At 38.5% G+C, this 17993-nt stretch overlaps 4 protein-coding genes and 1 pseudogene across 12 annotated transcripts; 1 reads left to right on the forward strand and 4 right to left on the reverse strand.

The window, feature by feature from the left end:
• The first annotated feature begins 822 nt into the window (after nt 1-822).
• On the forward strand, nt 823-5314 carry LOC130494421 (protein RIK-like). Of its 9 annotated transcripts, XM_056997304.1 has the most exons (13): nt 823-1014; nt 1116-1236; nt 1398-1487; nt 1577-1611; nt 1683-1758; nt 2038-2154; nt 2235-2312; nt 2604-2697; nt 2811-2928; nt 3025-3547; nt 4035-4146; nt 4588-4878; nt 5007-5314. In XM_056997304.1, exons 1-13 carry the CDS (start codon nt 929-931, stop codon nt 5060-5062), a joined length of 1797 nt encoding a protein of 598 aa, XP_056853284.1. In that variant the 5' UTR covers nt 823-928; the 3' UTR covers nt 5063-5314. The 9 variants fall into 9 exon arrangements, 8 of the variants coding, with proteins under 8 accessions (XP_056853284.1, XP_056853282.1, XP_056853283.1 ...); XR_008940278.1 differs by lacking the exon at nt 5007-5314 and having other exon boundaries at nt 3961-4035; nt 4611-4750; XM_056997302.1 differs by lacking the exon at nt 5007-5314 and having other exon boundaries at nt 4035-4143; nt 4611-4778.
• Nucleotides 5315-5360: 46 nt separating this feature from the next.
• On the reverse strand, nt 5361-7736 carry LOC108811633 (exocyst complex component EXO70E2). The gene has a single exon (XM_018583707.2). The coding sequence runs from the start codon at nt 7409-7411 to the stop codon at nt 5477-5479; it is 1935 nt and encodes a 644-aa protein (XP_018439209.2). The 5' UTR covers nt 7412-7736; the 3' UTR covers nt 5361-5476.
• Nucleotides 7737-9725: 1989 nt separating this feature from the next.
• Nucleotides 9726-10992, reverse strand: LOC108809454 (ninja-family protein AFP3). Its single transcript, XM_018581594.2, has 2 exons — nt 10346-10992; nt 9726-10155 (listed from the first exon to the last, which is right to left on the reverse strand). The coding sequence occupies exons 1-2, from the start codon at nt 10818-10820 to the stop codon at nt 9869-9871; spliced, it is 762 nt and encodes a 253-aa protein (XP_018437096.1). The 5' UTR covers nt 10821-10992; the 3' UTR covers nt 9726-9868.
• Nucleotides 10993-13837: 2845 nt separating this feature from the next.
• Nucleotides 13838-15446, reverse strand: LOC108805751 (BAHD acyltransferase At3g29680-like; annotated as a pseudogene).
• Nucleotides 15447-15551: 105 nt separating this feature from the next.
• Nucleotides 15552-16434, reverse strand: LOC108805756 (uncharacterized). The gene is made up of 3 exons (XM_018577692.2): nt 16309-16434; nt 15968-16076; nt 15552-15897 (listed from the first exon to the last, which is right to left on the reverse strand). The coding sequence occupies exons 2-3, from the start codon at nt 16071-16073 to the stop codon at nt 15758-15760; spliced, it is 246 nt and encodes an 81-aa protein (XP_018433194.1). The 5' UTR covers nt 16074-16076; nt 16309-16434; the 3' UTR covers nt 15552-15757.
• Nucleotides 16435-17993: the final 1559 nt, after the last annotated feature.

Below are 17993 nucleotides of genomic sequence, written 5' to 3' on the forward strand. Positions count from 1 at the left end.
AGCGTCCATATCTTGTTTACAATGGCATGAACCTTTGCTATATGCGGCGCTACATCAAGGAATTTCCCAATCAAGAAATCATCCCATAGTGGTGCTACTCCCTTTGTGATCTCCTCCGGAACCATTACTGATCCAATGCCATCCTGCATCTGAACATCAATATCATATTTCTTCAAAACCTTTTGACCCTGTACCGCTCTGACCCACGAGCCTTTCACTTCCTTCGTATCCCTCTCCGGAGTAACCGATCTCTCAGCTACCTCCAAATCCGAGACAGATAAGGATTTCTCCTTGAAACTACCTTCCGCCGTATCACCCTTCACCTGCGTATCCCCCTTCACCTCCAAACTTCCTTCACCGATAACCTTCTCTGCTTCCCTACTATCAACCATCACCTGCGTATCCCCCTGGAATGCACTTCCTCTCGTCGGAGATGGCTGCACATCCGGCGGATCCGCCGTAATCATCCCGTCGTCGAACGCAAAAACCCTTATCGCTTTATCGCCAATTTTTTCTCCTTTGTTAAAACGGTGAGTTTTAAGTCTTTTCACAGAAGTGTTTTCTTTTCACAGAAGTATTACCCGGTTTAACTTGGTACCTGCTAATGGATTCACTTTTCTGTGATGTTGTAAACAGTAGAATGGGGATTCACTTTTCATGTATCCTTCAAAGGGCTCGGAAGTTATATTTCTTATATATTCCAATAAAAGCCTAATACTTTGCTATCTATCAAATTAAACCCAAATTTTAACCGAAGCTGCAAAATCTAGACATAATAGTAGGACCCCACCAACTTTTTGTAATAAAAGGACGAAAAAGGAAAATTGGAGGCCGTCCGATTATTCCATCTGATTGATTCTTCTTCTTCGTAGCCGTGAAAGAAATCCTAAAGATTCCAACTTTCTGCATCAGAGAAGGGTTGTGAAAGATGACAGACAACGGAGACTCGGCTAGGGTTCCTCCTAGCGATTCGGCTACAGCGAACGATGATGCTTCTCCTCGAACGAGGCCAAGGTAACACCATTCCAATCTGATGTAATCAATTTTCGTAAAAATCAATTTTTTTTTAATTGATTTACCCCAATGAGCATATATCCTAATGTTGTTGTTGTTAGGAGAAAGAGAAAGTGGGATCAGCCAGCGGAGCAGCTTGTTGCAGCTGGACTTGTGCTTCCTCCTTTATTACCCAATGCTTTCAATCTTCTTCCTCATCCACTTCCTAAACTTACTATTCAAGTATAATTCACTCTTTAGACTTATTGCATGTGCTCTGAACGTCATGTTGTTTGTTTGTGGATATATTTCTCTTTCTCTGTTCCTTTTGTTCTCTAATTCTAACATGATGACGATTCATTGTATTTTTTTTTTTTTTTTTTTTGTGTGGCATGTCCATACAGGATGAGCTGACCATAGCTAGAGAAATCGTTATCAACGATGCTGAGGCTTCTCTTAGGCACAAGCTTACTAAACGCTCCACTCAAGAAGATGTAAGTATGCATGCGTTGCTGTGGTTTCTCTGTGCATAATATTATATAAGATTCCTTCTCGTGTTTTTACCGTCTATTTCGTCTTGCAGATTCAGAGGTCTACTGGTGCTGTGGTGATTACTAGGTTTGTCCATCATTTTTAATCCACTTTGTTTTTTTTGTACAGTGATTGGATTGATGAATTTCTTCTTGTAGGGGCAAGTATCGTCCTCCAAATGCACTTCCTGATGGCGAAAAGCCCTTATATCTTCACATATCTGCTGCTGCCCATGTATGTTATCCCCTTTTTTCAGCTTAACACAACACTAGTCAAGGAAATTTGAAAGGGCTAGATTTATAAGCTGATCATTTATTGGTAGTATACTGGTGTGTAATGATGGTCGTGGTGTTTTTTTTCTTTTCAAAATTGATAGATGTCTTGCATTTGATTGGCAAAATAGTATGGCTAATAAAACTCTGTATATACCGTAGTCTGAGAAGCTTTTTTATGACCTCTGAGCTTTGAGAATTTGGCCTGGTTTTTCATGTTTGTTATCATCCACAACTGCAGTTAAAAGAGACTACAGAGCGAGTTTTAGCTGTTGATCGTGCAGCAGCTATGATTGAGGAGATGACGAAACAGAAAACAAACTCACAGGTCGGGTTGGTTGGTTCTCAGACCGTCAAGGTAGATAGTGTGGTGTGACACTTCGTTTTTATACTTACAAAATAAGGGCAGCAATGAACTGAACTATGTTTCTACTCCAGATGCTGAACACATGCGTTTATTTGGGTTTTGAAGCTGACCCTTCATCTAATTTTGCTGCTCGTATTCGTGGTCCTAATGTCAGTCTTCCTTCAGTCTCTTACCCTTTGTTTTCTCTTAAAAGAACTGAATCTACAGTCTGATATAAAATAGTTCAGCACCTTTCCTTATTTTATAACTTAAAACTGTATAAAAGAATCAGTAGAAGTGATGGTCTATTGGTCTAGGTTTTCATCTTTGTTTTACTTTTGCATTATATTTGTTACTTGATGAATTGGAGAGGTTCTAATGTTGAAGCTCTCTCCGACATCTCCGTGCAACCGGGAGAGAACGTTTTTTGTGTTGTTGGTGGTTGGCTTTCCTACATGCAGGATCAGTATATAAATCACATTATGAATGAAACAGGAGCAACCGTCGTACTAAGAGGGCGTGGTTCAGGGAGCCTTGAGAACCAACATAATGAAGGTAACTGTGTTTGCCTTTGTCGCATCTTAAAGGTGTTTATCTATGCAAACATATCTGGGGCACAATTTTTAATGTAATGCAGCTTCCTGTTTTTTTTTAACGCATTATTGCAGAAGCACAGCAGCCATTGCATCTGTTATTGTCTAGTAGCAATCCGAAGAGCGTTGACGATGCAAAACGTTTAGCTGAGAATCTTATGGATACAATCAGTGTAGAATTCGGGGCTTCAAGGTTCATTTTCTCTTTCAGAATATCTTCAAAAAATTGTCAGAGATAATAAGCTGTTACCCTATTTACATCATCTTTTGTCTTTACAAAACTTTTTAGGGTTTCCTCAAGCAAGGTGTATGGAGCTGTACCACCACCACAGCAACTGCTTGCTGGAGCTCCGAGTCCTGAAAACGCGCAAAAGCCAAATTTGAGTTCAGCATATGGTTTGATGACATCGCTACCTATCATATCAACGCCAAATGCTGTTAATCAGTTTCCAGTTCCTCCAGCAACAACTCTTTATCCTCAGTTTCCAGTGTTGCAGCAGCCTCCAGGGATCTCAAATAGTGGCCATTTGCGACCAAGTCCAGTCAGTTACTTACAACCTGTGGCTGGAGGAACTAGCTATAGTGGGTATGCAGGAATATACCCTCAAGCCACTCCACTGCAACAAGTTGCTCAAGTCCTTAAGCAATCTGTTTCTCCTGTTATCTCCACCGTGCCTCCTACTTTGTTGACAGCTGCGTCCTTATCAAAGCCAAGTGATATTTCAAGTCAGGAAAAGGAAAGGCGTCCTCCCCAAAAGAGAAAGTTTCAGGAGCTACCAGCTGATTGTAAGATCCCACCAAAATCCAAAGAGGTAACATAACTTTTCCTGGAATGGTAATGGTTTTAGGGAGAAACGGATGGGTCGAAACCCATGCTATCTTCCATAACTAAGTTACTTTTCGAGAACTTGTGGTTGTGGGTGTTTGACTACTTGTAAGCAATAAGCATTAGTTAACAGTGAACAGATCAGGTAAGTGTTTTACATGGGAAAATGGTTTAGATATTTTGGGTGGGGTTGAAAAATTGTCTTCTGGTAGTTTAAAGGTTAAGTAGTATGAAGTGTAGCATGTATCATAAGCATGTCATATGCGCACTTATTTATCTGGGAAATACAAGTATTTTTGAATCTGTTTCGCATCATGAAAATTCATGGTTTCTAATGCATTCTTTCAGTTTTGCTGTAATAATTTTACCCTGTACTGACTTTTTCCCTTACTATTCCAGGTAATTTTCTGAACTTCTAAGAAGCTAATTAGCTGATTCTGGACCCGTGGGCCATTGGTTTGAATGTTTCACAGGGTATTCTTAATATTGGAGGCACCATGTCATTCTTGCTTTTGGCGATCAGAATCAGAACCTTTTATACGTTTAAAACGTCCTTCAAAAGTCATGACATGTCTCCCTTGTGTATGATGATGTGCAGGCCATTTTTGCATAATCCCATGTATCTACACTTTAGTACAGTACCTTGCATTTAGGTTGGCATTAGGCTTGTATGAATGGTGGAATAGGCTCATCTTCCATAAAGTTATCGCTTGATTTAAATTTTATATCTCCAATCAGTGTTTCTTGGCACATAAATTTGAGAAACTGAACATGAAATCGAGGATGTTAGGCAGTCGTTGGAACCAGTACATCGTACGATCTATAACTTTGTTCTTTAAGGATGTTAGTTAGCTTATCTGAATGAAGATTTTGTTTTAGTTCACTTAGGTCGTACGATACATCTTTGTCCTGGATTTGAAAGCAAGCTTTACTCTCTATGCTTTTAAGGAATACCATCTCTTTTGTAATTTTGCATGATTATTTGCCAACACAGTTATCTAACTGCTGTAGTGTGAATGGCAATGTTCTGTTCCTATCATTTGTTGCAGCAGTCAGAGTTAGCAGTGGGAGGTGAAGCTGCTCCAAAGAATATAGTTGAGCCGAGATCAAATGGAGTGCCATCACTGCATTCGTCACGATCCTTGATGCCTCCTCCTCCACCAAAGACAATCCCACCACCACCTTCTAGGGCTGTGTCGCCTCCATCATCGAGAACCATGCTTCCTCCACCACCGAGATTTACACCATCAAAGCAACCTCAAGCTCCAAGATCACAAGACGACCAAATCTCTATAAAGAAACCAAATCCAGTTCCAGGTATAAGACTCGAATCAACCCACTCTGTTCTTGTGTTTTATCACTATTATATTTACTCATTGCCATTAACTTCAACTTAAGCATAACCTAGCATCAGTCTTATAATCAATCACGCCCTGTTGTTGCAGATACTTTAATCAAGCTGATGGAGTATGGGGATGATGAAGACGACGATGAAGACTAGACATTGACAGTGTAGTGGTAGATGATGCAACCATCTGATTTGGCAACAAAATGCCGCCAAGGCTACGTTTGAAACATTAGAATGTTTGGGTCTTGTTTTATTTTACCTGCATGGCTTAGGGTCCTGATATAAAGTTTTAAGACATTAGCTACACTTGTCTTGCAAGCTATTACTATGGCTGATTTTGTGATGCCCTTTTTGTTGTACCTCTTTACCATTAATACACACCTTAGAGAAACCTTTCCCAAGTTATATATTCTTTGTAGATGTCTTAATACTTTTATTTCACTATAACATATTCATGAGATGATGAATAATAATAAATATTACAAGGTCAAATAAATTCAATACAAACATGTTTAAACAAAGTATACCAATAACATAAAAGTTTAATAAATCATCTGATTCACTTTTTCATCTTCTGTAAGAATTGTTCAAGGATTTAGAAGAACCAGCAAAGAGATCCAACAAGAGCCTCTCAAGATCATCAGTACTGTACTTGATATACCTCTCACTCACACTGTTCTTGTGTCTACTGTAAAACGTCCAGTACGCTTGGATCACCCACATGGACGCCTTCGTCCTCACATCTTCTCTCAGCCTCTCGTCCGAGATCAGCCACCCGGTCTGCGCCTTGTACACTTCCTCAAACGCAGTGTTGAATCCTTGAAACCTCTCCCTCGGTTTCAAGCTTCTTGAACCAGAACCTGAGCCAGAACCAGATCCTGACCCGTCGTCCTTGAGGAAGGACAGGACAGGAAGCCAGGTGGAGCGTTCGTACTCCGTTGCTTGCTGCTGAAACTTCCACGTATGTTTTCTGTTCCACTTGTCCCCAAAGATATGCTTCAGCTCGGACTTGAGCACTTTCCTGGTCATGTAATGAATGTTGTTCAAGAGAAAGATGTGCCTCAGAGAGACGTCTCTGTAGAGCTTCGCTTTCTCTTCGAGGTTAGATTCAAGAACCGATGTTATAGAGTAGAAATGCTTAGTCATCGCCAAAAACTTCTCCGGAGAAGTAGAAGAAGAGTTCTCGTAACCAGACTCTTCTTCCACCACCACCATAACATCGGGAGACGGAGGTATTGTGAGATCCTCCACATCATCATGCTCCATGAGAAGCGAGTCAAGCGTCTGGCTGAAGTCAGTCAACGCCATGAGGTAGTTCATCACGTAGTTCGTGAGCGGGTGAACCGCTCCTCCAGGGAAAGGATGAGAGGAAACATCAGAAGCAATAGCACCCTTGAACTCGAGAAACGTCGCTCTCGCGCAGTCGCCAAGCCTCCTCATCACTTCTCTGTACTCTCCCCTCACGGACGACGATTCTGAAAAGAGCGCATCTATCTCCGGTAAAAGCTCTGACGCCAGCTCGTACATCTCGAGTATCCTGAGCAACTTCTCGGGCTGCCGTGGACCGAGAGACACCGCTTCGCCGAAGTTGAGCAGCTGCATCACAGGAGCCTTCACTGTATCCACAAAACACGTCTCCTCCCCGAAGATCTGAGTGAGCAGAGACTTCTCGCTGACTAAGTACACCTGCACAATATTTCTCATTACTCGAACCCATTTCTTGATGTTAGTATTCAACGTAGCCCAATCCATCTTCAACACATCTTCGATACTCAGCTTCTCCACCTCGTGGTCGTAAAGAAACTCGTCAAGAGCCTGTTTCCTAACCGTGGTACACACCTGGATACACTCGCGGTCGTACCCCGAAGCAAACATAGTCTCTGCGATGCTCTTGAGATCTGATATAACCTCAGGTCTAACCAAGATCTCCTCTGAGTTTCTCCTGCTCTTGTTGTTGTTGTTACCATTGCTGCTTCCAAGAATCAAATCTTCAGTGGAAGCAGCGCCGAAAGAACCTTCTCCCAGGGCATGTTCCGACCGGAAAGAAGCGTGTTCGAGCTCGAAAGGCAACCTGTTCTCCACGAGGAGGTGCTTGAACTCGTCCTCCAGCCTCGCCATCGCCGTTTGGAGAACGTCGTGAGCTTTTCTCAGAGAGACATCCTCCTCTGTTCCGTCTAACCGATCAATCAACACTCTCAGCTCATTCACAGCGTCTAGAAACTCGTTGCCCGCATCTGAGCCTAAGTCCCAGATCATCGTTTCATCGACCTCGCGAGTCATGATCTTCTCGCAGACGAGATTGAGTCTTGTCTCAATCTCATCTCCCTCGTATCTATTATTATCCTCGGGGATGGCCACCACGACACGAGACAGCTCAGATAAGAGACTCCCTAGAGCCTTCTTAGCGTCTCTAGAGAGGCTCTTGCCAGATCTAAGCTCCTGGAGAAGATAGTTTGCAGCAGCGATCAACTTCTCTTCTCCATCTACCTCGCACTCTCCCATCTCCACGACAAATCTTCACAGATAAAGCTTAAAAGGCTAAAAAGAGACCAGCTTTTAAACCCTAATTCTCAGACAGCGTTCAAAAACCCTAGAAAATGGAAGAAAGGTTGAGACTTTGAAAGTGGGTTAGTTTGTAAAGAATCTAGAGATTCATAAAGGAGAGATCTTTTTGGACAAATCTGGGGAAGAGAGTGAGATTGGTGGTAAAAGAACAACAAACCCACTTAGCTCTGATTGAAGTACTCAGACTTTCTTGGGGAAACACAAAGCCTTTGTCTTATCTTCGTTTGTGTTTTTTTCGGACTGATTTATTTTTCTTCTCTTATTAATAAGACCACAACAGAGGAAGAAGAAGATTCAACGGAAGAAATGTCTACGCTGTTTTTTATTTATTTATTTATGTTATTATTGTTTTTATTATCATTTTTTCATATTATTGTTTTTGTCCACAATCAATTAATTAATAGAGTGTTGGATTATTATATATGTGATTAATTTTTGATAAACACACTCCGCTTCTAAACAAGTTGCACAAAAAGATAATACAACTGGTATTATTGTGAAATAGTAATATGAGTGATAATGCAACATCGGATGTGTTATCATGTAATCGTGCCGAATCAAATGAAAATAGGCAAGTTGAGAACCGGAATGTTTATATAGGAGAAAACAACAAATTAATTTCGTGGTCCAAGGGTCAAAGAGGAATCAAGGCTACTCTCACAACTTGATCGTTGTAGGTTTCGCATTACAATATGCTATTTGATGATTATACTCATAACGTGCGCAGAAATTAAGAATTGTAACAAATTTATTAAGTTTTAAGATTGATGTTGAATTTGTGCTTGTGTATCAGCTTGTGGAGAAAGAAATGTTTACTGAAACTTTACCTTGTCACATACGGATATGATATTCAAGTACTTTAGTCAAAAAGCAAAAAATATAACTTGGTTGACTTTTGTAAGTCAAGTCTATAAAAATACTGTGTAGTATTGAAAATTTTAATAAACTGAGTAAAATATATTAAGATATATAAGAATCGGTATAAGAAGAGGAATTCTAAGATAGTAACAAATCAACACAATTTGAAATCCTATAATATTAAGACAAATCACAAAAGTTATAGAAACACGATCCTACTAATTTGAAAACCTATAATATTCGTATTTGAATCGAAACTTTGAACGACTCGATTTGCATGTGCTAGACACGTACACGACCGTACTAATTATTGTTATTTCGGTAATTATACAATTCTTAATCTTTAGCACATGATATTCTTCAGTTTATGATCAATCTTTAATCATATATGTGGTGGATCTACGAAGGTAAATTATTTGTCCCCCAAATGTAAAGTTTCATTATCACTATTCATGTTCCAAGCGATTTTATATAAATCTTTAATAAAAAGGGACACAAAGTGTATCATTAATAACAGTAGTTTTTCATGAAGGATAAAAATAAAAATAATGACTAAAAAGATAAAAAGGATAAAAATTTGTTGTTTGAGAAATTTTCATGTAACTTCAGATACTTGTTTTACAACTATCATTCACATTCACATATTATTTCAATTAATTTTAAAAATAAAATGTAACTAATATTAATATTAAAAAAACTCAAAAACTATTGATGATGCTCTAAAAGGTTTCTGTGGACATGCACATTGTATGTAATATCTAAGATACCAACTCTATCTATACCAGCTATTTCAAGGAGGTATAGATCGGATAGTGTATGATCCAATTAAGTGTTTATGGGTGATACTAGATCAATCCTTGTCTTTGTGGTTGAACGTTTGTGAGGTTAAATTTCAATATATTCTTTTTTTTTTTGTCACAGAATTTCAATATATTCAAAATGAAAAGTTTCATGTCGAGCGAAAAAAAAAATCTTAAGCCACTCCAATGGCCCATTGTAGACCCAAACTTGACTGGTGCTAGCGTTTAATTCTGCTGGACAATCAAACGAACCAAATCCATACTAGAAAGGTAAAAGCTGGTCCATGAAGAGCAAAATATCTCGCAGATGCTTTGGAATGGAAACAAATCATGGGCCCTATGCACATCATTTTTTAATTGTAAACAAATTAATCAACAAAAAGAAAACAATGTTAATCCTACGAAATAATCTTTGTTTCTTTTCCCTTTTTTGCTCAAACCAGTAAACGGTAACGTCTCTCTGATCCAATTGACCGTTGGCTCAATCCTGAGATCTTGGGTTAGTTTTCTACATTGACTCAGTCAGTACGTTAACATGTCCCTAAAGAAATTAAGACGACCTTGGCCTACCGCATATAACAACTAAACAAAGATCGAATGAATAGATCATTCCTTTTACGTATAAAATCTGAAACCACATAAAATTTCTGTTTATACACCTCAAGATATAAGAATTTGTAACATTTGTTCCAATGTGGTAAACATCCACAGAACTGTCCCAAAGAGACCATAATGGTCACAAGAAGGGGGATGGATTAACAACAATGTGCTTTAAGGGATGTGTCACGTCACGGCCACCAGCATGCTTAACGAACTCCGCAGGCGATAGGAAGCTTCCATGGCATACACACACAATCCTCACCTCCTGACCTTTCATGTACCGATACAAAAACCCATCGATTTTTTTCCCGTTTGGTCCATCGCCTGTTGTTGACACGCACGGCATGTCTTCAATGATGTTTCGAGCCGCCGGTAGAGATTGAGCGCTTGATGGACTTGTTTCTTTGGATTTGTTTGTTGTTGCTTCAAACACAAGAAAATTTCTCAATAACACAACTCAAACTAAAAAAGACCGACACGCAAACATAACCTAAAAGGTCAGAATCAAGATTTTGGTTTCCCTAATGGTCAAGATTCAAGAATGAAAGAACTAAACAAGACAAACAAGCCCTATCGAAACTCAATCGTTAAGATCATGAAACTATTGTGGTACCTTGAACAGGAGGAGGAGGAGGGGCGGTGTCGAGTTCGGACAAACCAGAGGAACCACTTCCAGAAGATCCTTCTTCTACGGTCTTGTCAGCTTTGTGCTTCTCCCTCACGTGTCTCTGCTTCTCTGACCTCTTTCTCTTGGCCTCGAGCCTCCTCAAGCTCTGCAACTCCTTCCTCTTCCTCAGCTCCTCCGTCTCCACCGGTAATGAGCACGTCCTACTCAGCTCCGATCTATCATCGTTGACCAAGAACTCAGGAACCGAAGGTGACCGCGCGAGCAGCCTCTTGTTCGCGAGCGGGTCCACACCAAACCTACCGTTGAGAGAAAGCCCTAAGTCTAGCTCAATCTCTACCTCTCCTTCTGGAACCGACAGTTTCTGTTTCTTGGCCATGAAACTCTGCAACAAATCTCGCCGGTTGATATTCCGGTAGATCTCTCCGTCTGCCCGTTTTTCAGCCTCCGACATGTTCAACATATTCTTGATAAAAAAAGCAATTCAAATACCAAGGAAAAGAGCTTATAACAATTTTTGATGATTCTTTTTATTTTATAAAATTCCCAAAAAATTATAACAATCTCCGGAGAATCTCGTACGAACACACTATAAATTACAGAAAAAAACAATTAAATCCGAAAAAAATAAGAGCCCGAGAGAATTTAGATAGATAGAGATATAGAGATGACAATCTGACAAGTTGTCTTGTCCATTTGAGAGAAAGCTGATATACCGAGAGTACCCTTTGTTTGGTGCATTAACGACACGTGGAATCATGGAAGACTTCTGTCAATGACTTTTAGAGCACCCACGTGGTTTTCCCAAAAAATCAAACACATCGATAAACAAAGACCAGACTCGTTTCGGGAACCCTACACATGTCATATTTTCAGTGGAAGTCACGTTGTCAGATGGGATGTCGCAGCTTCAAGTCGTCACGTGTCGTTTTCTTGTTCATCTTCTGCTTCGCCACGTGTCCCACTATGTTTCTCTCTCTCTTCTCTTTGGACAAGTTAGATTTATAGAATTTATTACTTGATTGTGATTTTACGGAAGAGCAATAGCATTTTGATTTTCCAACTTAAAACTTTTCCAAATTATATTAATATTTAACTAAAAATTGTATTAACATTTATTAATTAAGAAAATCTGATATTAATTTTCTAGATTTTGAAAACTTTAAATTAAATAGTCAAGTTATAGAGGTCATTCATAAAAATAATACTAAGAATGACAATAGATAGTTAAAAAAAAAGAAAAATGACAATAAAGATCAGATTCAGGCCACTATTAAGTTTTTTAAGTCAACTCCAACCGGACGGGATAACGTTAAAATAGAGTCCAATTTAACGTTTTTTCTTTTCAACTGAACGGTAAACGTGACGGTATTTTAGTGTGATTCCACTATTTGCTACAGTGCCACGCCATATTTGGTGGTACACTGTAGCGATGGCAAATATTTTTTTTAATTTTATCGCAGTTTTTTTTTTCTTGTGTCACAGTAACTATTTTTTTCAAAACTGTTTATTGTTCAAACCAAAACTGTTTTTAAAAGTGTAGCTAAAGTTGATTATATTTGATTTATATTATTATTTTATAATTAGATCAGATATTATAAACAAAAATATATGACAAAGTTTAATATACACACCGAACAGTAAATTACAAAATAAAACTAATACTTTAATATAACTGTTAATAATATATTTATATTTGAAATAAAATATTATTTTTATTTTAGTTTTAATATTAGTTAACAACTTTTAGTCATAAAATAATTAGTATTTATCAAAATAAAAAAGGTTTATTAACAATATAATAATGAAAAATATTGTTTTGGTGTGATATTTGGTGTTGTGATTGAAGAGATAAAAAGTTTTAGTGTTAAAATTACACTAAAATGGTGTAATTGTAACACCAAAATAATGTCATGGGTTGGAGATGCCCTTAACCCAACTTGCGGAAATCTATACTCGTCATTCCTCTTTGTGTTTGACACGTTCGCACTCCAGACACTCACACACCTGTCTTCAGGTGATTGCATGACAACAGCTAAGCAAAGCAATCAAACCAAATTATAAAGTGCACAGACAAAAAAAATCTGGAAAGCGATTTATTCCGACGGAAAAGGATATTCAATTAATCACTTTTTTTTTCCATCTATGAAATTATTATTAGGGTCAAAGCCCAAACAAATGAACCCAGCCCAGCCGAAACAAAACAGAAGAGCCATCCAACGAAACCCACCTCCAACGACTGTATTGGAGGTATAGGATCATATCGGCGTTTGAAACCGATGAAAAACCGCCGCAAAACTTAAACGACGCTTCATCGGTCCACTTCTCCGGCATGCGTCTGTAACGCATTCGTCTTCATCTTCACCATCCTTTCCATCGGAGAACATCACTCGATAGCAATCGAGACATACAGCTTCCATCGAACAACACCTATCGCCGGCCGTCATCACCAGAAGAGAAGCAACGACGCCAGAGTCAAAACCGGACGGCTTCATCGGATAAAAACGCCGTCGGAGTCAAAAAGGAGAAAAAACCCAAACCGATACTATATCAACAGAAACTAAAAAACGAAAGGTTTTAAACGCTAAGCCGGACCGACGGTGGCTGTGAAAGCCCACCCGTCGGCCGGAATCTTAAATCACGGCGAATTGTTTCTTCTTTGAAAGAGGTCGGAGAAAAAGTTTAGAGAGATAAAAAACGATTATATTCAACTAATCACTTATCATATGATATGAATTCTGAAACTTCGGTTTGTGTAATTTATAATTTGGTGCTACATAAGATTTATTCATTAGTGGCCTAGTGGTTGTTAATTGAAACAAGTAATATGTATAAGGGAAGTAGGAGATCATATGGAGAAAGGATCTCACAATTCTTTGTACTATTCAATAATACTTTGTTAGTAATCACTAATCGCTAATCAATGAAGTAGAATTATTTCGAATTTCTTTAGTTTTCATTTCCTTTTGACTGGGAATTTTAACCAGTAACCAAATAAAATTCTATAAATGTAAGCATATGCATATTTAGCGACTATTTATTTTGCTTAACCCAACAAATACCAAGAAAAAAGAGGAAATTATCAATAATATGTTGCATGTCAAGCAAACACAAACTTAGTTAGACATCATATTATAAAGGTAAAAATGGAGATTTAGATAGTCTAATTACCAGTACCGATTAATTAATCGAAGGGAGAAGTAAGAGACTTCACATGTTTCTGGTCCATTAGACTGAGTTTTTCTATTTGGCTGGATCCAGTAATGGGCTTCTATTTGTTAATATAAAAAATTGAACCAGCTTAGCCTAGTTTGTTTCCACTCTCTCTTTAACTCTTGAGTTTTGAAGTACTCTTCACTGTAACTAATACTAAACAGAAGATCATACACAATACTTACTTTTAATTAAAAACCATTATCAAAAGTACAAAAACTAATAAGAACCGTAGTCCCAGAAGTTAGAAATGTTGCAGTTGCAGGCAATGAAGAAAATGGGATTTTTTCTTAAAATATACATTATTATTTAGTAATTTTTCTAACCACCACAAAAACTTATTGCTTTCGGTATTGTGTAGGAAGTCCACTTTAAAGGATAACAGTGAGGAAGAGTCCAATTCAGCTTCCCAAAGACAAAGTTCTTAAAACCGATAACCAAAACCCCAAATAAAGTGTTTTAGACTTTTAGTTTTACAAACCATTTTGAAATAGAGAAACAAATAAATCCATCTCACACTTCTTCAAACACAGACCAATCTCCACACCACCAGCCTCATCCCTCCTCTCAGACATAGAAAACGCCTCGTTCCGGTCAATAGACACAGTCTCACATCTAACCGGTTTTCCCCACCCAAAATCTGACTCGTATAACCCAAACCGGTTCGACCCAACAATCGACACGGTCTGCGTACCCGGTTCAACCCCCATCGTCCCGTCAATATACAACTCGCAAAGCGCTCCAACGTCAAGCGAACCAACACCTCTAACCGAATCGCTTATAATCTCGACCGCGTTGACGAATCCATCTCCTCCCGACACATCTCCCGCTTTATGTCCGAAACACCCGACCGACAACACGCAGCTCCCGAAGTAACCCTCCGGAACCGGTTTACCCAACCGGTTCCTGAAATCAGCTGCGTACATGAACCGAACCGGTCTATCCGCGTCGCCTCCACGCGTTTTCACCAAACACGACCAAAGATAAGCGTTGGCGACAACAAACGTTGACAGGCGAAGAAGGTGAGACCGAGTTGACTCGTTTTTAGCTCGCTCCTTGAGTTTGTGGACGTTCTCCCGAGTCAACTCGAGCGTGATCCGGACCATGTCTGGACTAATCTCCCCATTAGGAGGCAGCTTAAGTGATGGTCTCTTGTCTTGTGAAAAATACGAAACTACCCCCAAGATTCTCGCGTCAAGACTAGCGGGAACGTCGATGACGGTACGGTCTAGATAGGGAGTTATGTCCCCTATGGTTCCGTGTTTACACACGTGAGCCCATGATTTTACAAACATAGACATTGATTTACCGTCCATAGCGGAGTGATGAGCTGTTATCCCGATGGAGAAGCCTTGGTTCGGGAATAGTGTTATTTGGAGAGAAAGAAGAGAGAGCTCGTCGCAAGAAGAAGCGTGAAGCTCTGGAATTAGAGAACGTATCTCCGTCTCGGGACGTATCCCTTTCCCGGAGAGAAAGGAGAAGTCAGCGTCGCTCTCGGCGACTGTCAGCGTGACGTGGTCGTCTGGTGGGAGGACGAGGATGTGTGGTTTTGGGTCTTGTGGGCTCCATCTGAGGCGACCCGCGAGAGGGAGGTAGTGGCGGAGGACGGTGGAGAGAGCGCTCGAGCTTGGGGAGGATTAGGGAGTGGAAGGAGCTGTGTTTGTCGAGTTTGTAGAAGATGACTCTCTCGGTGGGTGGAAGGTTATCCAACGTAAGTCGAAGAAGGCGAGTGGGAGGAGGAGCGAGTTGGTTGTGTTGTGAGACGAGTTTGTTGCTGGGTTGACTCGGGAGGTTTTTGTTACCTTTATCGCCATTGATTAAGAATAGACAGACCTACCCATCCATTGTGTGATATAACGAGATATCTATGTGTTACAAAATAAATATAGTTTATGAAATTTATCTTTATAACAAGTGGAGCAGAACATGATTCTGACATTATAGACTGTCCTATTAGCAAGTGGATGTGTTTGGTAAGATATTTTATAAGTAAAAAGTATATCATTCTTGTTATTATCACCTAGACATATTTGTTACACTTGATTTTTCAGATCTTAAGCATCAAATGAATATGTTACAAGAAGAACACTTGTTTCTTGTACTTTACTTTTTTTTTGTTATAATCAGACAAAATGTTGATCTGATAGAAACAACAAATACATTACAAAAGGACAAAAGCGATCGATTTCAATGGCCTTGCATGTCCAACATCTCATCAAGTTGTTTAATCCTCTCTAATCCTTCACTAATCAGATACCTGATCTTTTGCTTGTCCTTGCACTCACTGTTCTTCTCCATCTCTTGCCTTATACTCTGTTTTAATTCTCCTACAGGACATTGAACAACCAAAGCTTACTATCATCATCAAAGAGCAATGAATACAAAAAGAACACGAACCTCTAGCCTGAGGAGGAGCTCTGTGAGCTATCTTCAAAGCTTGCCTGTAAAGTTTAAGCACTCGAGCTCTGAGAATAAAGCTCTGCAAATCTAACGCATTAACCATTCCCTGAGAAATTAAAAACAAAACACCAACGATGTCATATTACGAAACTGGTCGTTGTTGACAGCATTAGAGGCTCATCATAACTAAACCATTAACATCAACAGCTTTAATAACATCTAGATCTAAACCCAAAGACCGTAACTTTTTGATATTTTGAAATTCGAATAGATTATCAAGGCAACGTAATGACTTCAAAAACCCAGAAACAATGCGATGAGAAATGAAAACTGGTTACCTTTTAGAAGGCTCGAGAAGCGCTTCTTCTTTGGAGATTGATGAAAGAGAAGTCGCTCGACTGTTCGGTGAAATAAGAGAACCTAACTTCTTTTTTTTTTTTCTCTGATATCATTTACCATCTGACCGGTTTATGTTATTTTAACCGGTTTATATTCAATGCAGACCGGATAACAAACATGTTACTATTCGACCGATTAAACCACATATACTGCTCGGACTAATCCGCTTTTTGAAGGATATATGAAATTTAATACGACCGGTTTTGACTTGATGTTGAAAGTATTAATCTTAATCTTTAGATTTTACTTCTTTTTTTTTTCTTTTTAGCCCAACCTCTCGTTGTTGAACTTGTTATAAATTATCCTCTTCATGTTGTGTTCCTAACTTCTATGTACATGACTGCCCGTATATGTTGTTTTGACAATTTGTTCACCTTAATCTTGTTGATAGTTTAATACGTTCTTTGTGCTTTATATCTTTATGCTGAAGTTAAATTATTTGTTTCAGTCTTTTTAATAGAGTCTAAAGCTAGATGAACTGCAACAAACCATTGCGTCCTCATGATGAAGGAGGTTTCGGCTTGGATGTCCCGTCCGTTTGTAGTGTAGATCATGATTATCCCACGACCCCAAATGGGGTTCTTTTTTTTTTTTTCCTTTTTATCCGATTTAAAAAAAAAAAAAAAAAGATAAACCAGTCTGGGCCACCACGTTTCAGTGGGGCCCGCGATCATGAAAAAACCCAACCCATTTCGTTTCTTTCTCAGGCGACTTTTTCTTTGGTTTTTGAGAATTTGGTTGGTCCTCCTCCCTTTCTCCTTCTTCAAGATACGACCAAAACACTGCGATAAACTTGCTCTTATGTTCTGCCTTGTAGTGTTGGCTCAGTCATAATTTAATTTTATGACCGCTAAACCATCGTCAGTGCTACTAAACCATCGGAAGTGTTGGATGAAAGTTTAAGGCGAGTTTTAACAACAAGTTTGAGTTTTAACAACAAGTTTCTGTAATTAAATAAAAAATATTTTAAAGTTGATTAACACAAATTTAAAACACTCAATTGTTTTTGATAAAGTCTTAAGCGTTTATTAGAATGTTGGAAATGAAAGCGGACATAAATAATGTTTTTAATCGAATTCGTGTACGTTATTATCAAATTCAAAAGTAAACATTTTTCGTCTACATTAATAGCATTACTGAACTCTTATTTTTTTACAACAAAGAACTAAACTAAGTAGCTAAATCTACCGGATCGGAAAGCCAACCCGGAAGTGTGGAATATCACTACTGAACTCATAATTAATAAATGAGTTTTTAACGTAAAAAACCCTCAACTAAGTTTTTTTGGATAAAAACCCCCAAACTAAGTATTTAACGAAATAACTCCTAAACTAACTTTATTTAATAAATTAAACCCTCTTAAGTCATAATTATCAGTACTACTGGTAAATCTTTAGTTTATGAGTTTTTACATTAAGTAAACATAGTTGGGGATTTACCAGTAAAAAAAAATAAAAAAAAAATCTAAAATATAATAATATTGCTAAAAATTAGTAACTTTAATTTTCAAAATTAGCATTTTTAAAAAAATTATATAGATATATAAGTCTGATTTTTTTTAAATCAACATTATATATGTATAAATTAAAAATGTAAAACCCCAAAAAATATAAAAAAATATCTA

Source organism: Raphanus sativus, unplaced genomic scaffold, assembly GCF_000801105.2.
Source record: "Raphanus sativus cultivar WK10039 unplaced genomic scaffold, ASM80110v3 Scaffold0585, whole genome shotgun sequence".
NCBI lineage: Eukaryota > Viridiplantae > Streptophyta > Magnoliopsida > Brassicales > Brassicaceae > Raphanus > Raphanus sativus.